At 33.1% G+C, this 23,242-nt stretch overlaps 3 protein-coding genes across 5 annotated transcripts in view; 1 reads left to right on the plus strand and 2 right to left on the minus strand.

Moving 5' to 3' along the window:
* The window catches only part of LOC111046888 (galactose mutarotase), a 46,807-nt gene that overhangs the window by 17,195 nt on the left and 6,370 nt on the right, over positions 1-23,242 (plus strand). The window lies entirely within an intron of this gene.
* On the minus strand, positions 561-11,321 carry LOC111046886 (putative fatty acyl-CoA reductase CG5065). Its single transcript, XM_022332528.2, has 10 exons — positions 11,164-11,321; positions 10,389-10,630; positions 9,729-9,836; positions 8,586-8,726; positions 6,340-6,500; positions 5,584-5,693; positions 4,666-4,864; positions 3,143-3,385; positions 1,144-1,404; positions 561-670 (listed from the first exon to the last, which is right to left on the minus strand). The coding sequence occupies exons 2-10, from the start codon at positions 10,590-10,592 to the stop codon at positions 580-582; spliced, it is 1,518 nt and encodes a 505-aa protein (XP_022188220.2). The 5' UTR covers positions 10,593-10,630; positions 11,164-11,321; the 3' UTR covers positions 561-579.
* Positions 12,023-23,242, minus strand: part of LOC111046885 (flocculation protein FLO11-like) — a 46,215-nt gene continuing 34,995 nt past the window's right edge. Inside the window, exons 2-4 of the mRNA XM_022332527.2 lie at positions 16,229-19,583; positions 15,107-15,198; positions 12,023-14,070 (exon numbers count right to left, since the gene is read on the minus strand). Of these exons, the coding sequence (XP_022188219.2) occupies positions 13,909-14,070; positions 15,107-15,198; positions 16,229-19,583 (3,609 nt within the window). The 3' untranslated portion in view covers positions 12,023-13,908. The remainder of the gene's footprint in view (positions 14,071-15,106; positions 15,199-16,228; positions 19,584-23,242) is intronic.

Consider the following 23,242-nt stretch of genomic DNA (forward strand, 5'->3'; position numbering starts at 1 on the left):
AATTGAATGTGAATTCAATTGAATGTGAATTCAACACACATAATCATCTGCTATAGAGAATTCCGAAAAATGTTCCAGAAGGATACTAAACTTACTTCAAAGCAGAGTAGGCTGACAAAATAAAAACTAGTTGGTCGTAGAAAGCCAGCCCGATCGTGCTAGGACCAATTAAATGCAACATATATTGAAGGTTTCTCTTGCTTTAAAAAAGTTATCATTACGTCTGTAGAATATCATATTGGCTGACTCAATTCATAAAACTGGCAATATTTCGTCACAAATTTATTATTTTCCAGGCACTTACAACAGTATATGTTTACAGACCAATAATTTTATAATACTATGTTGGTAGACTATATCACTCATTTGTATGTGTTATAGATCTGAATGAAATGATTATCTCAACTGATTGTAAAGTGGCAACAGTTGAATAATTCTTACCGCAAGTATCTAAAGTATTAATGGAACGGTCTGATATTATTTGATGAGAATTTGACCATCAAAATTTATTGAACTTTGTATTTAGGTTGCTGAGTACAGAAAATATACGAAGTATTTGACTTATCAAATTTTATTCAACTAACTGAATCGATTCATAACATATTTTGAAGAGAACCATGTGAAGATGCCTATAACAAAGACTCGGAGTGCTCTATCCGCCCAATACAATCTGAAATATAAATGAGTATTTATTAATAATCAAGTACTGTAATACTTTTTTGATACTTTTAATACAATTAAATCACTTTAAATACACTTGTTGATACTTTTTATGCTTCTTTTGATAATATTTTAAAGATCAACAATAATCAAAGATGAAAAAATACTGATTCCTTGAATTTGTAGACAAATACCTCAAACGTAGTAGAAGGGTTTACTTTCTTTGAGAATAGATTTTCATATTTATTTATCAAACATTTTGTTCAATAACCTCGTAGTAGTTTATAATAGTATAATAAATATAGATTTCCTATTAAGTGCCTTAAGCAACTCTTCTATTCAGAAAGACTGTCAATGGTCTGTCAAAATAAATTGACAAACTGTTAATATTATACATTATTCACCTCCAACCTCTTTAAGACTAGAAAATGAATTTCTAATACTAATTCAGAATAGAATGTAGCTTTTAATAATGTAATTCACCTGTTGAATTTTGCCCTGGCTTGTGGGATATTCGATTCACTTTCATGAAAATAGAACTTTCGCATTCCCAAGTGACAAGTCAGTATAATATCTGCTGCAGAAATGTGTTCTGGAGGATCCATGTAGAATATTTTGCTATCACTCTCACTAACAGTTTTCCATAAAGATTGGTAGCATCTATTCGAAAATTTTATAATTTTTGTTGAAAATACTTGTAGCGCAAAAGATACAATATAGATTTTTCTGCTAATCTTCAGGAACCTGAAAATAATACAATTAATAAAAAAAATTGAGTACATTCTGTGTTTTACCGTAGTTAGAATGAAGTGAAAGCATATATTTTAAGCATATTATGTTTAGTGACTAGATGAATCCAACCTTTAAAAAGTTTTCTTTGTAGAACATTATAATTTTGCTATATTAAAAAAGGTCACCTCTTTGTTCAACTCCTTTGTACAAAAAGTTCACGATTTCATTAAATTGAGCTTGGTAAACAATTGAAATAAACAATTTCCAAGAAATTGAACCAATATCTATAGCTTAAAAAATTAATTATAATATCTAGTTTTGATCCAAAAATGTAGAACTCAATAAAAATATAATTGATATATATTTGCTTTGATGAAAATTTTGATATCCGTAATAAACAATTATCAAACCTTACATAGGAATGTTTCATAACAAATTTTATTGAGTTTTGTTAATGAATTTGTGGTTTTACTACATTCTAATCGGTTTTGAGATAAGGATTTATTTATTTATATTTCCTTTTATGAACGTCAATTGATGCTACTTGCTAGGCTGTCTGTGGCCGCTCAAATAAAAAACCTAATTAATATTGGGTAAAAATTGATATTAAAAATTCCTATAATCTAAACTCCTACTTTATGGATTTTGGTCTGCACCCAGGTCTCAGATGACAACCACTTCTGACGTTGGATAAAAAAATATACAATGAAAACTTTACAAAATGAATGTTTGCAATACCACCTTCCCTTAAAAGATCCCAATCTTGGAAAAATACAAAATTAAATCGCTTCACCAATCACGTCTAGGTCTAACTATAATTAATTCCACAACTCTAATTTCCAACATACAAAAATCTTCTTCTTCTCCCTTGCCTTTTCCCATTATTTGGGGTCGGCTCTCCCGGATTTAAGTTGCCAGTGATTGCGATCATGGGTCGTCTCTGCTGTTAGTTCCAATTGTCCCATATCCCTAAGCGCTAGTGCCGTACGCAGAGCGTACACAAAGGGTAAGCGGGCGTGCGACGCTGTAATGTGCACTGCTCCGTCCGACACCATATACTTCCAACAATTTTTAGAACGCCAGTGACCTTGTTGTTGCTCTGGTCGTAAAACTGCGACTAGAAATGACGCAAGTGTGCACCGGGAGGCGTGTTTTGGCTGTGACTCTATCTCCAGCACTTTTCTAGTCATGTTTTCGGGTGGGCGTCTCTTTACATGGCCATACCATCGCAGTCTTCCTTCCATAATTTTTTCAGCAATTGGCACAGCTTAAAAACTGACACGTACATGAGTGTTCTAAATGTGGTCTAGTCTACTTACTCCTCTGGCCCATCTCAGTTATATAAAGTTTCTCTGCTTTTTGCTTTTTCAGAGACCAGCACTCTCCACCATAATCATTGCTGGATGCACTGCAGCTTTATACACTTTGTAAAAAAGCAAAATGTGTATGAGCATTCTATTGTCGCAAAGCACTCCCGTCAGCTCTCTCCATTCCATCAAACCCGTATTAATCCTGCTCGAAATGTCTGCATCAATGCTTCCATCATTGCTGATGATCGACCCTAAACACGTGCATTGCTGAACAACCTCTAAAGGAGTACCTTGCAGGAGTGGTGCCCGACTGACATCAACTAATAATAATAACTTCCAAATTCCAAAAGTAATATTCAAAAATAAAATTAAAAACATGAATGACAGAATCATAAGACGAAATCAATAGAAAGGATTTGGATGGAAGTATCACCACTTACATTGTATCATAACTGAACAGCCAGAGTACTGCATCCAAGAGCAAGCTGGGAATTATTTGGAGGATGTAGAAAAGAAACGTAAAAAGTTTTGTGTTTGTAGTGGTTATTATACTTGGATACCATAGGACATCAGTGTATGGGTAAGCGTTGGAAACAGACGGTCCTGCATTTATGATATCACCAAATGTCGCTGATTTAACATTACCATACACACAGTTGTAAATTGTAAGTTGTTTCTTCTCTCTGAAATAAAAATAAAGAGTTGACACATTTTTGTAATTTAAAAATCGGGAAATTTCATCCTTCAATTCTATAGATTTGATTGAAAACGGCTTTCAATTACAATTTCACACCTCACCTCAAATATCCAAGCAACCCAATTAAAAGTAATTTACAACAAAAATTTTTATGAATTTTAGGTGTTTAAAATAAGAACAAAATGATGGAAAATGACAAGTAGCCTACTTTTTTGCTCAAGCACCGCATCATTCATGAAATATATTTTTTAATATGCGGTATATATCTCAAGAATATACAGAGTGTTTGCAAACTCTCTACCAATATTCTAGCGCATTGTTCCTGGGTACGAAACATATCCGGTTTTTTGTTATTCAAGAAATACAATTTTAAACGGACGCAATTTTGTTTGAATTTGAATTTGAAATTGAATTTGAAAAATTGTCATAACTTTTTTTGTTGCTCTGTCTTGTTGTCATAAATGATTGTGCGAAGTTTCATTTCCATATGTTCAGCGATTTTTGAGAAAAAAATTAGTACGTGAAAAAAGTAAATGGCGGCTGTGTTAGAAACTAAGGACTTTCGGATAGTTTAAAAATGATATTCGGATATGTTTCGTTCCCAGGAACAACAATGCCATAGAATATTGTTAGATAGTTTGGAAACACTGTATATTGTCATCATCTTTCTTATTCAAGCCTATTGCTTATGTGGACATAAAATAAGACGAAATAACTCCTTATTTTCACAGAGTCAGTAGTATGATGAGAATAATGAATTCAGTTTGGTACCTGATTATTATAAAAACAGTACTCGTATTGATAAACCAATAGGGAATTGATTCGCCTTCAATTCCATAAAATTATTCATCAACTTACGCACTCATATCGAGCTGATTATTCATTAGGGCTGCTAATGTATAGCTGTCTGCTCAGACATTTTTATGAATATTACATTATATTTTTTTTCTGTACTGTATTCCTTATCAATATTTTATTGTTCTCTATTGCTTCGTTCCATTAAAATCTTTGTATGGGAACACAGAATTCTCATCCCTAAACTCTACTTTCCTTACAGGATATTTTTACCTACATGCTAATCAACCATTACCATGACATAAACATTTGCCGTTTGGAAAACAGATACTTTTTGATCAAACCATAATTAAATGCAAATATATGAATCAATGTTCACATGATTCAGTAGTAAATTAATAAATTGATTGAATGAAAAATGATAGAAAAGAAAATAGAAGATAATATAGTGGTTCCTTTGTAAGAAGTTACCTTTGCTCAGCTACAGCCTTATGCCAAGCTGAAACAATGAGACTGTTGATAGCATAGTCGACAGCAACATAGTCTAAAGAACAGTCTTCGTTGGCAAGGAAAACTCTCAGAATGCCTTTGGTAACACCAGCTATGATTCCCATTGGTCCATTCAGATTTTCCAACCAGCCAACCAAAGGCTCGTGCATCGAATTGATAACTGAAAATTCAACAGGCCCAATATGAAATTCAACAATTCCATGTGAAACTATATCTTCAAAAACGAAGTGAGACTTATTTTCTCCTCTTGGAAGTTTTTTTTGTTTAACCTATTACTTGATAGAGGATGGATCAACAGTAGCCTATATTCATTTTTGAAATCGCTATAATATTATTCCACATTTTCTTATAAATATCAAGTTGTAAATAATAAAGTTCTGTTTAGCAATTAAATCAACTTATTACTGTAAAGGCACCGATGTAGGCCTACTATAGCATTCAAGTTAAATTCTATTTTGAAATTCAAAACTATTTTAAAATAAGATAATATTCAGATTTAAAACAATTCAATATTTTTATATTTCAGTTTACCATTTATTTGCAATCTAAATTTTTATGCATGAGAAATCATTTTTAAAATAACAGGTAATAGTTTTAAAATTATTCTAAGCCCTTCTTACTCAATAAAATAATGTATAAATCATTCTTTCAATTAATGGATCTCTCCTTCAATTAGCCTACTTTGATAATTTTGATGGTCAGAAATATACCAGTCAATATAGAAGATTTTGGCACTGATATTCGTCAAAATGAAATTCAATATGAATTCTGAGTATAAATGAGTATATGGTTGAATTCTTGAATGTTATGGTTCCTACCTTCCAACCTTTCAATAATCATTATTCACAAATTTATACAATATTCAAAATGTATACTCACCTACTGACGGTCGCACGATAACTACTGGAATTTTCGTTGAATAATCTACCATTACTTGTTCCGCCAGTGCTTTACTGAATGTATAAGTATTTGGATGATTGTTGATTATTCTAAAAAATGTCAAAATACAAAAAAGTTTTATTGCAAACAAATGTTGACACTCGACACTATCCATGATGCCTGATTTAGAAAAAATTCAAAAAACATCAATAAGGTTTAATAAGTGATCACACACCATATTTAAAAAGTAATAATTTTTAATCATTTTTATGGCTAAATTTTAAGTATTATTCCACCATTGGAATCTTCAAATAGGTGCTGCATTCCTAAAAAAATTGGATTACAATATTTATGTAGAATAATTTAAATATATTTTTTTAATGTAAAAACTAAATCAGTATATGGATATCAGTTTGTGAGTGACATGGTAATAATGGGTGATTTTTCTCCCACTGAATTCTTTGGAAATTGTTCATTTTTCATGACTGAGAATGAGTGAGTTCCTTCTGAAGCCCAGAAAAAGCTAATATTAGCTTATGAAGAAGTATCGCATATTCAATATTACAGTTAGATGAATTTATGGGTTTTTGTAAACAATCTCACCATCATTAATTTAATTATTATATAATTTCAACTTGATAAAGGAACATCTTAATATATTACTTGTTAATTAATGCAATGAAATGATCTTTAGTTTTCAATATTATGAAATGAATAATACCACAAAATAAAACTTGCTTGCAGTAAAAGTCTTACTTTTTGGCAAGAATTTCAATTAGGGCTGGTTCAGCATCAGCATATCTCTCAATCAGCTCTATCAACATCTTGTAATCATATTCAGTTGGGTAAATCTTTTCTTCTATCTCTGCAATATCTAGATGAGAATTGGAGTATGCGGTCGAGACATAAAGATAACACTGAAAATAAACATTTCACTTCCATTTAGTTACAATAATAAGAAACCTCGGAATTTTCATAATAATTTTTTACAACAAGAAATTCAATTGCGCCTCACTATAACGTAATAATAATAAGCTGTTTTGGCACGTGATATGGAGGTCGAATATATCTAATTCCAGTGAATATGTTTCTAAGGGTTTTGTATTAAAACAATTAACATGATATATACATTTGTGCTTGAAATTTGCGTTGTAGTTCTGATTTTTAATAGGCCTACATTGTTTGGATACATAAGACAATTCAGAGCCATTTTTTCATACAAAATTTCCTTGTGCTAGATACAAAAACCTTGTCAAACTGTGAATTCCACAAGATACGCTGCTTTGAATATAGAAATTGGTATTTTTTTGTTTTTTGAAATCCTATACTATTAAACGAGCAATTTCTGTTTATATGTTTATATGTTTGTATTTCACCGGATCTCGAAAACGGCTCTAACGATTTTCACGGAATTTGGAACATAGTAGATTTATGATATAAAAATTCGATTGCACAAGGTCTCATCCCTGGGAAAAATCGATGAACGACATTGAAAGGATAATTCATCCTTGGAAAAACAGCTGAGACTTTCTTCGTCTGTGGATAATAAAAAGTGAGTGAGTGAGTGCGTCTGTAGAAAATCAAAATATCTCATCCCAGAAATTCATAAGCTGACGTATAGCCGCCAGCCGTAAAATATAAACACGATCATTTTAAAGAAAATTGCGTTCTGTTTATTAATAAATAAAAATAACGAGCGAAGCTCGGTGCCCCGATATTACTAGTTGTACGTACACAGAAGAATGAGATTTTTATTTTTTGACCGAATTTGACTTATGATGCATGATTTTGAATTGTCTTGACGAGTCGAGAAGAATGAGCTGTAGTGCGATGAGATCCGATCATTGTGTCAAAAGTTATGAGTGTTTGAAAGTTTGATCCTTAAGGTATCCTTATGCGCGTCTCTCTACTAAATTAAATGCATCTAACGGGTGATTCTAGTAAAACATGATATTATGAACTTATATCATATTGAGCGAAATCTAAATGTGAGAACAATGAAGTTGGTAATGATGGTTGAAGCTAAAAATGAGGTGTTTTTCAAAATACAAGGAGCATTGTTATCAGGTGTACTTGGAAATCTGACAGAGCGCTCTACCTGGTCTTGGATTGTAGAGCACAAAATCACGCTCAGAGGGAATTTGAATTATGCATTTAAATGGTAACAATCAAAAGATATTGTAGATAAAAAAAATCATCAAAATTGATTTTTTCTTGAAATTTTACTCATTTTTCAAAAATTGTAACTCAGTACTCAATGAACATAGATATAGTTCCGAATGATATCATTTTATTCAGAATTTAATAATCTAAAAAAAAGGCGAGAGAAAATTTTTCTGTCCGATTTCTGGATTTGGCGGAAATAAACTGGAAAATGAACCGAAAATATGAGGTTTTTGGGCCATCTGTATCTAGCACGAGGAAATTTTGCATAAAAAATTGTTTCCAGGTTTCTTTTATACATTCAAACAATATATTAGAACATCAAAACTACAATATAAATTGCAAGCACACCCCGTTTTTCATTATTGACTGGACTAATAAGTTTCCGACGAGCTTAGCTGGAGGTCTGAAAATGTTTTCTTTACCGCCCTAGGGCCGAAAATGTTCACTTTCTTATTTCAAGTATTCAGTTTTTCTAGTTTTCAGTTCGTTAGGTTTTCAGCTCATCAAATTTTCAGTAGCCTCTGTCAAGTTTTCTGTTAGTCAAGTTTTCATTTTGACAGGTTTTCAGTTCATGAAAACTTTATACAGACTAAATGAATACTATATACAAATTCCCAATTCCCAGTTCATAAAAGTTTTCGGATTGTTTTTGTGGTGTGGCGAAAAATAGTGCTCGCAACTCGGGCAAAAATGTTTTACCGGCTCTCGAACTTGAAAACTGTGATCTCGACACACATTTTCCGCCCTAGATGCGAAATATACTATAACTGACCAATAACATAAAATCATAATAATAAGGTGTGATATAGTGAGTGATTATTTGAAAGAAATCTCACCTCCAGATTCCTCATCCTTTCAGCAAGTTTGACACTTTCCAAGGCACCACGAGTATTGAGAAATATCGCTTTGCTTAGAGGGTCGTCAAATCTCACAGAGGCTGCTGAATGAAAAATAATCGAAACATCTTCCTCTAAAATCTAGAAGTAGAACACTTCAATTGACTACTAAAGATAAAAAATAATAATAATATGACACTGATAGCTTATCTAATTGTAGGATAATAATACCTGTTTAAGTTTGTTGCTAAGGTTTTGAGTGCATTACTAATATTTTAATGTAATAATAAGAATTTGGGGAATAATAATTGAACTATAATCTGACCGGACATATCAGATGACTCAGTGGCTTGAAGCACCATATCTACTGTCTTCTCTATTTGAAGATTCGATTGTGAGTTGGACAAGATGAAAGTAGTTAAAGTCTGTCTACAAAGAAGTAGTTAGGTATGATAATAGAAACTAAACAGTCGAATGTAGTTGAGAAGAAATAAACTTTCAAATTACATATAATTAAAATATACACAGTCTCTTAATGGTTTTTAGGGATCCAATACTAGAATGTGTAGCACACATTTCTCCTGGGGATCCTAGAAGAGAAAGTGTAAATTGTAATTTTAGATTTTGTTTTTCGGTTCATGCATGATCTGACGTGCACTTGCATATATATATATATATACATGCATTCAATGTGATCACACCCTAAAGGTGACAATTGACAAAATAATTAGGTACTAGTATGAGGGGAACGAGGTTCCGTTCCAACAAAATTTCTTATTCGCATAATCTCAAACATGTCGATTCTTCAACTTATAGAATGGGTTCAATATTTAATATTTATTTCTCGCAACTCGCATGTATTGTTTATGACGGTAGTAGATGAGCATTTATTGATAAAAAATTATACCCCTTCAAAATATTAACATTTTACATAGAAAAAAGATTAATTTTTAAATAAAATTTTTTGCCGAGGTTTCAAACGCTCCAAGTGCACGGTTGTTTCACCATCATCTCATTTCATTACCAACGCACGAGTAATAAGCTTGTGTGCGCATCTTCCAGGAAAATCAAGATCTTCCCATGCTCTTTCCACATTTTCAGCATCACACATTATTGTATTCTTAAGAATAAAAATTCACTTACTATTTGATGATGAATTGCGAGTCCCAAATTTTTCTCGGATACATCACCTTCTAAAACAACTATTTTATCCAAATTATTTGGGTACTCTGTCTTGAGTCTGTCGAATACCTGTAAATTGTAATGCATTACAATGCTATTTACTCATTTCCTTGCTATTCAAATATCTACTCACTTTATATTCTATGATAAAAATTTCTTTCCAAGCTAAAAGCTATTCAATCTAAAAAGTGAAATGAAGTTGACATCTAGTAGCATGAAGACAGGTAGACCTATAGTTTTTAATGTTTTTTCCAAGTTACTGTTTTTCTAGTGCTACTAAATACACCTCATTTAGTATTTTAAATTATTGAAATTCATTGGAATAGAGCATCATATTCTTCTGGAATTGTTTTTTTTTTGTTAATGTGATACGCATATAATAAATGAGACAATTCTCGATAAAATTTTATTGATTAATCGTGGTCATTGTGATGAAATCTGATTTGCGGGTGATCTGTAAAATTTCAGTCAGATTCTTAAGTGATAGTTCAAAAATAGCGTACAGCCTGATAATTATGGAAAAGGATATTTTATTTGAATTTATTTATCTCATTAATCAATTTTCCAAGAAAATAAGAATGTACTGAAAAATCAAGTTAATTACTCACTTGACACACTCACCGGAAGTTTTGTCATTTCATCCCACCTTTCCTTTGGACTCTTATCACCTCTGCCTCTTAAAATAATGTAGATTTTCCCGATTTCTGGACAGCATCGAAGTAATTTCTCTACCAGAATTTTCCCCATGAATCCTGAAGCTCCAGTTATAAGAACATTTTTTCCTTTGAAGAACTCGGGTATAGGTATTGTTGGATCTATTTTCATTGTGGATGGTTGTTAAAATAGACAGATATTTGCAGTAGCTAGAAAAAAATTTGGTTTGTAAAGAAAATGTTTAAATTTTCCCTGGTTGTAGATTTATACAATGTTCCTATACTAAATTCATTTATTTCTCTTCTAGAAAAACACATTTGCAATGGTCACATTTAGGATGAAAACACAAAAACATATACAACATAAACTTCGCATGAAAACTTTTTCTTTTAAGTTTTTAATAATGAACTGCACATTTAATATCCATAATTTTTCATGATTATCTTGAGAGAGATACAGTGATTTTTGGAATATCAAAATTTAAACTCTCTATATAAGAGGGAGCCTAGCCAAGAAGTTAATTGGATTATAAAGAATTTCTTTGAAAAAATGTGAGCCCACATTGGAAGACTTGATTTGAATTGAAGAATTTTATTGATAAGCAAGCACATTTAAGAGGGATGAGGCAATGGAAGAAAATTATTAATGATACTAATAACTAATAATAAGATCCTCACTTTCAAACTTATAAATTTTACTCTGCTAGTAAATTGAGAATTGTCACTTTTAAAATACTACTCACCACAATTCGATGTAAACTTTACTAATTCTGGTTGAATTTCTGGTCGATCAAGGTAATTTATTTCAACGGTAAAAATCGGAAACATGAGGCTGATTGGAGTGCGATTGATACAATGTTTCGTTGGTTCTATGGAGTTGACGCAGCATGGGGAGTGACCTGTATTGTGTGCTAATGATCTTTGACATTTACTATTCACTCAACTGTATAATTTTTATAGGCCTTTTTTAAGTACGGTACCGATTACAAACATTTTCAATAATCAATTGTTGGAGCCAATGAATGATTCCCTACTGGTTACTAAATTCACCAGTCATTTCTTAGGTTATCGTCCTATTATAATTATTATGAACTCACATATATGTATAATTATACTACCTGGTCCTTTTTTGGAACATTCACTTGTTAATTTACTAGCAAGTGATGCAGTTTTTTCATATTTTCGGTCAACCAGGCGGTGTAGTTGATCGCCGAACAGTATGTTCTCTAGTCTAATAGCTACAACTTCAAACTTGTGGGAAAATTATTCCACCTTAGGTGCTAGCCTTCGCGTTTATTAAAGCAGCTCGGAACATGGCTTGATGGTTAATGAATTTCTCGAGAATTATTAATTATTTATCATGTTCTGTTTGTCATATATCTAGTAAATGTAATTATATTCTAGGGATGGGTCAACTTCATTCACCTTCTGTAACGTATTACATGCAAAATTAATCCAGCACTTGAAAGATCTGTTCCTGTTTTGTCTAACTTATTGTCATGCATTCAACATTTAACTTGAAGCTTCTACATTTTATATAGGCAAACTCATTATATTTTTAATTTTCAGTTGAGCGAATGAGTAACTAGGATAAAAAATAGGTTTAGGTTGGAAGAATTTATTGATGAACTTTAAATTCGCATAATATGGCAGTATAAATTTGTATTTTACATACTATGCCTTAAACTAGAATCTTACTCTCAAATAGGTATTTCTATAGTAATATATAAGGTACTAAGCGTCTTATAGAGCATTCTGGCTTAGAATATAATAGTCCCGGCCCAGTTACAATTCTGAAAGTCTGGCATTCATTTCAATTAATGATTGTAACACAAATATGATATTTGAAGTGAATTTGAAAAATCCTAGGTTTTGCACTTGTTCACTTATCAATTTCAAAAAAGGATCTTTTCAATCTATATCGTTGACATTATACGAGTTAAACTGAAAAATTTAAATCGGAAATGAATATTTTGAACTGAAAAATCTAAAATTGCAAATAAATATTTGGAACAGAGAATCCTTATTTATATAGCTTATCCTACTAATAGAATATGAATATATTTTGTCACAAAGGTACATTATCAGACACATAAATTGATTATAATAACCTATAACAATTCTGATTAATTAAATGAGAATGAGAACACCATTTTGACTTCGTATTAATAAATATTAAATGTAAGATGATTTAAACACAGAAAAATCAGTAATAAATAATCTAGAATTGTGCTGAAAATAAAAACAATGAGTTTAGCATTCTTCAACCATCATTATAAAGGACTGATCTACAAAGGAAAGTTCAGATTGGGAACTAGAACTACTCTTTAATATACCTTATTCTTTGAAAAATTGTAAAATAATGAAAGTTGCAAAGAAATAATTTGAGGAGGTTATGTGGATATAGAAAATAGGTAATGATGACAATAATTAACAATATTCTGACAATCATACTCCACCTGCTTGAAACTATTTTGAATACTGAATGCTGAAGTTCCTTTGTTCTGATTGGAGGATCTTAATCTTGTTTTCGTCAATTAAAAGTAATATTTTTCAGTTTTGAAGAAGAATATTTAATCAAGTTCCCACTATGAACAGATCTTTGGATATTATATTTCTAAAGAAAACCTAAGTAATGTGATTTTATAACTCACATTTTAACCTAATATTATTTTTAGGTACCTATAATATTTAAGAGGAAATATTCTGTACAGTCAAATTCAATCTTCCTCAAGGCTTGTACACTTCTTTCGATTATCTAATGAATATGCATAAGACGGATATTAATTTATTGGTTATTTAGTAGACACCAATATTCATCTCTATTGACTCAATATTATCCCAATATAAATAAAATTATTAAAATAAAATATATCATTTGTGGAGTTTGTTTGCTTTCTTTAAAATCATGATACTGTTAGATTATGTTTTCAATTTGTGAAATTTGGATTCTTATATTCATGAGAATTCAATATTGATTTGAAAAACTTTCTGTAAGAAAAGTGGATTTTCTTTTCCTTAATGATTATATTATTACTGTCCCCAATTCTCATTCACTGGTTGGGAAAATTCTTGAGTATACAAACATTCACAACACGTATAATTACATAATACATACTCTAATAAATTCATTCACTCGACTGACTATCTATCATTGATCTTATTCTCTAGTGAGTTGGATAATTACATGGAAGTTTCTGCAATTTGGGTGGTACTGTTCTATTTTTGATACTTTTTAAGACATTAGTGGTGTACAGTAATAGTCAATAGTCACTACACGCTGTCTCCTCATGCTAATAAATATGAATCTACACACAATGAACACTTTAACATTGAAATATCATTACTTAGTTGTTATGCAGTTTTTTATCATTCACACCGTTTTCACCTGATTGTCAATTTCACGTTCACTGCACTTCATGATGCTAGCAAAAGCATAGGAATTGTCATATATTTGTTCATGTATAAAGTCTATGATTAGAGATTTTTCACGTTGAGCCTTCTTTCTTCAACTCTAGGGCAACCCTCCTGACTTGATCGACTTCCGCTTCTTCTCCAATGTCGCTGGCTTTCATCAGCTCGGGAAAAAATCGGAAGTACCCTTCTTCGTCTTGCATTCTCCTCGATCGACTTCCTTTGTCATCTGAGGACTGAAAAAAAACATTATGCTGCATGAATATTCATCAACATTTTCAGAATTGGAAGGCAATTATTTAAAATGAGACCTAATATTCAAGTTTTTGAACACTGACCAATTTTCAACTTTCGTTGTAACCTTCATGTAGAAATTTGATAGCCCAAGAGAAAATTAATTGAACACTCTATAAACTTATTATTTGTGTGATAATAACGCAAAACTAAAGATTTATGTATTGAGAGAAAATGGATTTTTTACTATGCAGAGGATAGTGGAAATGTTTTTCGAGTGCAGATACTGTATCTGCGTACTATGTTGGAATCCCTGTCATCCCATATACACTATTCCCTACATTGAAATAGAGCATACAAAGTCAAACTTATATAAATATTCACTATAACTGTGATTTCTCCCCATCAATAAATTATTTCATTACTTACGAGAAAACAAATAAGCCCAATTCCTACACAAATATTAATTATTCTCTTCAACTCATTTCAAGTTACGTTTTCATTGAAAAAAAAAATTGATATTATAAAAAAATGAACATTTACAAGCAGAACTGTAATGCAGTACCTATGTAGTTTAATTATAGTAAATAATTTTCAAATCAATGTTTAATGTTCAATTGTATATCAATTATGATTTTTGCTAAAAATTTCAAATATACTTATTGCTTTATAATGAGAGATCGCTACAAATCATTGGGGAAAAGTTGTAGCATATGATACATTCATTGACAAAAGAACTGTTAAATTCTTCTATCCATATCTGACTACTCAGGGCTCATCGCTTTCCTTCATTCATCAAACTTTTATGATTATGAATTTGTCAATTAAAGTACTGATATTTACATTAATTTGACTTGATGGGTTTGTATTGGCGCCATCGTCAGAGATACTTCCCGATTTAATTATATTAAACTTTTGTTTATACGATTTGCTTTATTTATTTGTGAAATCTACCTTCCATCGCGCAATTTTTGAGTAAAATTGAGTAACCTTTTCACTGAAAATTTTGTGAATGGAAATTGTTGTTCTTCAACTTACCTGTTTCACTCCAAAGTTACTTCTATTGATTGGATCAAGAGTTTCTGAAGAATCTTTCAATGTACTTGGAGATCCTTTTGCTCTTCTTATGTCTGAAAATATATTAAAAAATAAAAGTTCAACTTTCCTTGGATAGTCAGGTGATTTGATTTATTCACTTCAAAATAGCATAAATGCTTATTCAAGATGATAAAAAATCAATTAATGCTTAAATGAATAATGTTCAAGTGCTATATAATAAGTATTTTATTCCATCGATTTTATTATTCGATCAAGTAATTTTTCTGAAGATTATCACATGCGCCTTGCATGGTTCCATTGATTTATTTACATCGAAAAAAGTGGTGTAAGTTGAGCTTTCATCATCTAAAATCTATTTCCTGAGTACAAAAACACTTCACTCACAGTCTATCTGCCATTCAACAACAATAAATTTATAGACATTTTACGTTACAAAAAAAGTTGAATGTTAAGCGCTGAATTTGCATAATGGTGACAACCGGAGTTTCTTATCATTGTTTGAATAATCTATTATGGACTATCCTAATACTAGTCTAGTGATTTCATTTACCAGAATAGTAAAGAAACTCATCAGTACGGAAGGTCAAGTCTAATAGACTCAAGTTTAGATACTCTACCTACCAATATTTTTAAAAAATTTTCAACGATTTGAAAGTAGTATTCTTATAAAGTTGTCTTTATAGTTAGCCGAAAAAAAGGATTTTACTCAATACAGTAAAATATATTATTTGTAACTCTTAACACTAGCATCAAACAAAGTAATTATCATGCTATTTTCGAGAGAATTTGGTTCTCAAACCCGAATGTCTAGACTAGAGCATTCTCTAGCTAGGCTACTAATTAGTATTCAACTAATCCATCTAATTAGTATCAATAATACTGATTTATAAGAAATGTGGCTATTTATATAAATTTTGAATTATAATAAATTAGAGTCATAATAGATTCCAAACATATTACTTATTCTCCCAGCTAAGCTCAGTAGCTTACTATATTATCCCTACCATGTTATTTTCTCAATTTACTGTTATTTTATCCTTGATAAGAATAGTTCATGTTTCATTTAACGCTACTGATTTGTATTTTCGATTTCATACTCACTTGTATATTGTAGTGTTGGACGATTTGGTTTTAGAGTGTAGGCTTTAGCCTGTGTCTTTGTTTGGCTTTCAATGCCATCATGAAGATATCTTGTTGTTCTCCTGGCAGTCTCGACAGAATAGGTTTTGTCGACTCTGGTTGATGAAATGGACATGGTACTTTGCTCAGATGTGTCGGTAGCAGTGGTTGGCTCTCCTGAGTCCACTGGCTGAGGAGTGACAACATAAACCTTCTCTTTGGTCAGTGGAGAGATTGAAACTTGTAATTGCTCCCAAGCTTTTGATGTTGGTTGAGTAGTGTCTATCACTGTTGACTCAGTTGTAGTTGATGATGGAGTCAGACGCTGGGTTGAAGAGGCAAGTGATGCTGTTTTCTGTTGGGAATTGAATGGCACTGCTTGAGGATGGAATTTGATGATATTCTTTTTCAATTTAGGTACTTCTGTGGTAGAAGGTGTTGTTTCAGAAACTGTTGGTGTTACCTGTGTTGTAATAACTGTAGCCTTCAACTTTGTATCTAGAAGAGACCAACTATTATAATTGTCAGATGCAGAATCTTGATTGTCTTTTGTATGTGGCTTCAAAATTGATCTTACAGGATGGTTTTGACTTCCTGATGTTTCGTAGACTTCATCATCATTAGAATTGCTTGTGAATATTGAAGGTGTTGTGAAATATTCCTCAGGTATATTTTTTGAAGGTGACAAGTGTGAAAGGGTGGTTAGAGGCTGAAAGTTTTCTGGTGGAGCATTAGTTTTATATCCTTCAGCTGTCCAGTTGTCAATATTCTTCTGAAGGCGATTGAAATCAACAGCATCTTCTTCTCCACGGAGAAGTGCTCTCAGATTAGCAGCCACAACATGATGGATGTCTCCTGGATGAGCCATTGCCCTCAAACTATTGTGGTTATTACCATCTTCCAATTTTAGCAGTTGAGAAATTAGTTCGGGAGTGAGCCCTTCTTCAATCCCTGGTATTTTGAACTGTCCAACATTTTCGGATCCAGTAGCACTCAATGGTATTGATTTGATTATTTCTGTACCACCAAGTTGTAGTCCATGAATGTCACCAAATGAGATATTTCTTGTTTGTTGGGGCACTTCAATCCTGAAATTCTGTATTGGCTGGGGAACCTTCCTTGCTTGTGGAGGGACAGGTGTCCAGCCAGGCTCATTTGCATTGCTAACTCCTTTCACATTCCTTGTAGTATATGGCACAATTATTTGATGAATTTGTTTTGGTCTCTTGGATGCCTGTGTTGATGGTGGTATTGAGGGGCGCGTGGAAGAAAATCTGGGTTGATTTGTGGGAGTTGATGAGTGTATCTGAGTACTAGAGATTGTGCTTCCTGTTATCCAATTTAGAGTGGATTGTGTGGGTGTCAAGGGAGGTGGATTCAAATAACGCATACTAGAGGGTGGCACACCATTAATCTGTGTATTAGACTGTTGTTCCAAAGAGGAGGTATTATATCCATTGAAGAATTGCTGAGGTGGATCTTGTAGTGGAGGTAGGAGATCAGGTGCACTTGTATAGTATGATGTGGTTTTTGGTGAAGTAGTGGTAACTGTTGAGCTGTCCTGCTTGATTGTTGATGAGAGAGATGAACTCTTTCCAACACTTTTCTCTTGGGATTGTAGTTGGTTTTTGTATGAACTTGCTGAAATGATATTATCTGCAGGCTGAGGGGTTGTGGAAGGATTTGAGGCATCACTTGATATGTCATTAGTATTGAGAGCATGATTCACAAATAAAGCATGTCCACTGTGTTGAAGAAAACTCTGTCCATTCTGTGTGGGGAATTGCAGATTGAAGTATTGTGGTAGCCCATTAATATCAACAATAGGGGCTTGAACAATCTGCATAGGGTACTCAATTGATGATATATACTCAGCAACTGGAACACTCTTCATAACTTCAACAGCGGGGGTGTTGGGAATAGCTTGGATTTTGTGTCCAGTCTCTTGATGCTGAGCAGATGCAGCCACTGAATCCTCTACAGCATAGGTGGAGCTAGGTCTGCACTTACCACAATCACCATGGTCTGAAGATGATAGTGAATGGCTTTGGGTTATGGGTGCTGGTCCACCAGCTGGTGCTGCTGGAGGCCTGAGGTAGGCACTCAGACCACCTGAATGTGAGTTTGCCTTGGCCGAGGTGAATGGCTGAGGGGGGTGTAAAGGTGGAAGTGCTCCATGGCTTAATGCTGGAAAAGGTATTGGTGGATGGATCAGAGCTGGAGCATTCACTTTCTTTGGTACATTTGATGAATAAGATGTTTGTTGAACAGGATAGTTATTTGCTGAAGGGCTAGCATATGTTAATGGTATTTTTGCAATGTCAATGGGAATGCCATATGTCATTGGAGGAAGTCTTGTCTTTTGTGGAGCTGCAGGTATGTATGTGGATTGTGATGATGATGATGATGGTGGTGGCGGTGGTGGAGGAGGTGGCTTTCCTCCAAAGTCCAAGCTAAATGACTGGCTTGGTTTGTTTGATGAGTTTGGCTGTGATAGTTGTTGTTTTAGTTGATGATATTGTTGTTGTTGTTGTGTATGTTGTTGTTGTGTATGTTGTTGTTGTGTCTGATGTTGTTGTTGCTGGGGCTGATGTTGTTGTGGCGGTGGTGCTGCATAAGAAGGTATTGGCTTTGTACCAGATGAAGATTGAGAGTTCGGTGGGCCATAATGCAAACTAACTGCTGGAATAGTGAGTGAGTATTGATCATTTCCATGATTGGCTAAGATAGCTGGAACCATTGGGAGGGATCGTGCAACAGGTACCCATGGAAACTCATTGCAAGGATTGCAGTTGTCCTTTGATCGGCCAGCCCCATAACGGTAGCCAGAATTGGAGTTTGAATGGGAGTTTGATGATTGCTTTTGATTTGGAGATGCCCAGAATTGAAATAGATTTGATGAGCTCCCTTTTATTGACTTGGATTGCTCCACCTTCTTTTCAGAGGGAGGATTGCTTGCCTGGACTGGATGGTTTTGTTGAACTTGATTATTCTGATGAAGTTGATGATTTTGTTGAGTAGGATGATTCTGGGGAATTTGCCGGATTTGAGGACCTTGATGATTTTGCAGTGGTGGTTTTGGTCCACTATTAACTTTGACTCTGAGAGGGCGATGACCTCCTTCATCATAGTCGTCATCATCACTGTCAGGTGACCAGAACCACCTGGCTATTCTCTGTGCCAGAGAGCTGTCAGATCCTCCCTTGTATACGGGTCTCGTTTGAAGATGGCCTCCATTCCAGTTTTTGTGCGATGGGAAGTCAGCTGCTATGTGTGGAGAGGTTACAGCAGACACACTGTTGTAAAGAACGCTCACACCAATCAGAAGTAATGTCACCTGCAAAACAGAGAAGGATTCATGTTACTAATAAATAATTTTATTGATGACTTGATTAATAAAAAAAAAAGAGTATATTTCATATGTATGCAAGTAGTCTATGCAATGAAATGTGAACAAGTGCTTATGAATGAAAACAATCACATAGCTATTCAACGCCCAAGTTTTTTCAATTTTTTGTTTTTTACTTTTTCTCATGTGAGACGTTAATACAGTTCTTAAAAACAACTCCTGAAATATTTTTTCATTTCTTATTCACTTATTCCAGTAAATATAATATGATAGAATGTCATATTACCATATGGTAACACGGGGCGTTTACAGTATCAATTGATCAAGTATTTAATCAACAACTCTGCTCCATATTTTCATCAATATTACTTCATAATATATGAGAAAATGATATTGTTCACTGTAGTTCCACCACAGTGCAGTATTCTCACATATATTTTCATAATATATCCAATAAATATTTGAATAAAATTCTTAGATTTTCCTCTATGTGCTACCGTACTCTGTTTCTAACAGGAATTCGTAAGTAATCCGCCGAGGTCCGTGCAATATAATTAGTGTAATCCTCTAGGCTAAATATTAAAATTCAATCATAAGTTATAATACTGTGAAATGGTCAACTCTTTGATTTATCGTTCACGTGATTGCTAATGATAATGCAAAAATCCCAATATTGTAACTCATTCAATTATTGTTTCGATTGATTACATTTTCAGAAAATACTATTTTCCTCTACCGCAAGTCATATGCTAGCTAATCAGTGCTGCTTGTGGGTAGAACCTCGTGTTTATTTATTCATTTATTCACAATCACAAATCATAATTAAAATATGATTGGGAGAAGACAACAGGGATAGCTCAAAACTGTCTTCTCTTGAATTTTTACAAATAAAAGTTTCAAAAAATGAGGTTAGATTCCACTTTTCACTTCAAAAAGTCCAATTTACACTTCAAAACTAATAACTAAACTAAAAATTTCTAATTTTTAGGACCTACTGTGATTCTGTGATTAGTTCTATGATACCTGATGTGTGCTCGAAATCATTGCTACCAGTAGTAGCCCATAGAGAAACTCATTAATCTTATTATCATTTTCCATGTCTATTTTAATCAATTGAAGAAACATCTATTTCTTACTTAGTAGGCTACGGTACTCGCCAATATGCCTTATCATTTGTATATAATTGTTACCGGTACATTATACAATTTGATAAAATTAATAAAAACAATATAACAACTTGTAGTAAGTATCCTTTATTAAAAACTTTGAAATATTTCAACGACTAGTTTCGACCAACTTGAAAATGACCTATGATCGGAACTAGTCGTTGAAATATTTCAAAGTTTATAAGGAAGGGTACTACAAGTTGTTATGTTGTTTTTATTAATTTGAAAAAAGTAGCCCATATAAGTGAAGTAATTTGATAAATTATTGTATGTTCATAAGAATTTACATCTGTGGAGTGAAGTTTCCACTCAGGAATATCAAATACACGCCAAAGTACTTATAAAAAGCAAAATTTGGCTAAACCCTTCAACACAAACGCAGTGTCTCAGTGAAAATTCTCAACTCCAGTTTCAGTCATTGGTCGTGTGTTTAGAACCCAATCAACGTTGATAGGAGACGATGTATATGGATGGAATGAAGCCAACGAGAGGGAAATCTAAGCAATTTTGTGTTGAGCGAACAAACTTGGAATGGTAAACAGGTCCCGATGAAAGGGAGTCGCCTTCGCCTTCGCCATCGCCATAAGGACGTGAGGGAGAGTGAAAACGAGGTCGCATGCCAAGGTCAATGCCAAAGCCGGCCAATGTCAAAGGCCAAGCAGAAGAGCAGCGGGTCAACGCATTTCCAATCGCTTTATCTTCGGCGGTATCTCTCGACTTCTCCATAACCATTGCTGTAAATATTTTCTAGTCGACATAAACGTGACTTCTGCTGCAATCCCGACTTGCTTCACATACAAACCACATTCAACTAACATACAAACACTATCAAGTGCTCACTATCTTCAATTTCTCCCACAGATATGTTCTTGCTATTCACATGCCTTTTAATTAATTCCTGTATGTCGACCTACGATGGAATCGGTATGCTATTAACTAAACCGCAAGAAACTTTATTCAAGTAGTTGCTACTGTATACTGGTAACTATTAACTATTATGTACGGCACTGGTACAGTTGATCTAAGATGGAAATCGGGATTGATAATAAAGAAACGATGGACCTTGAATGATCAGAAAAATCTTGTGTAGAAAAATCAAATTAATAGATAGACAAAAAACATATACGGTATGGAAATAACTGGTTTATTAGAATGAAGACTAATATTGGCCCAAAGAAAGACTTCCCCTATTCTTGAGAAAAGTACCCGAAAATCTCATATTAGGACAAACCATTTTTATTATTAAATAATTGCCTATGGGTTGGCTATAGAAACTTCAACCTTTCCATATTGAATCACTTGTCATTCAACTCACTGTCAATAATTTCTCACAAGTATATTTCCATTTCACATTGATACTCGCTCTTCACACGTGGTTTAGGACTTTAGTCCCTGCACCCCCTGTCACTATTGAATCCCCATCGTCGTTCCCCTGCATCACCGGTTAGGGTTTCGCGCTCCAGCTGGAGGGCTTCGCTCGCCCCACCGCCTTCGCGCCTTGTGTACAACCAGGGAGGGGTGGGTAGCAGCCACTTTGAATATAAAATTTGAATCAATTATAAGTATGTAGGCTAGGTACTAAATATGATAAAATAATAACAAATTGGTTTCAACGTGTTTGGTTCGATTAGAAAGAAATTTGAAAATAATATTGTAGGTCTATACTTTTAGTTAGCAAGATTTTGTTTATAGAGTAGATGAACTGATTCAATCTGTTTTTCATAGGTGATTTGAAAAAGTTTTTCCTAATAGAGGTATATATAGTTTTTCATAGGTGGCCTATCAGTTGAATTTTTCAATGTTCAATATGAAGTGAGTAGGTACCGTAAAAGTATGGTTTTCAGTACAAGGTTTTATCTTATTTAGATTGCTTGAGATTTCGAATGGTTTTATTGAAGACCAAGCTGGGATACCTCTTCATGAATATGATAATGCATTTCGCCTGAAGCTGTATAGCTTTCCATGCAGTTGATGCTTTCATTGATTTGCTCCACTTTGATTCTTCATGTATTACCCGGTACTTGCTGAGGTGAAAATCTAGAAATCGCAGTCTGTCATGTGCTAAATAAATACCTAAACTTGGTTTCTGTAGAGGCTAACACTTCTGATACTCATCATATAATCATAAGTTTAAAACTATAGTGTTAGTGATAAGACAAAAATCAGTTGGATACAATCTACCATCAAAATTATGAGATATTACTATTGGTCACTTTAATGAGAATTTGTATTTATTGGGTTCTATAGTGATTGAGTGATGAGACAGAAATAAGTTGGATACAATCTACCTTCAAACTTATAAGATATTACTAGTCAATATAATGAGAATTTTCATTTATCGTGTTTTATCAAGCTCAAGTCACACATCAGTAAGTTAGTGAGATTCTAATTATATCAATCATAACTACGTATAATCATATATGAATTAAATTGCATCTGATATTATAAATCAAGATTGATTATTAGATCTCCTTATATATT

This window comes from Nilaparvata lugens, chromosome 3 (assembly GCF_014356525.2).
Source record: "Nilaparvata lugens isolate BPH chromosome 3, ASM1435652v1, whole genome shotgun sequence".
Classification (NCBI taxonomy): domain Eukaryota; kingdom Metazoa; phylum Arthropoda; class Insecta; order Hemiptera; family Delphacidae; genus Nilaparvata; species Nilaparvata lugens.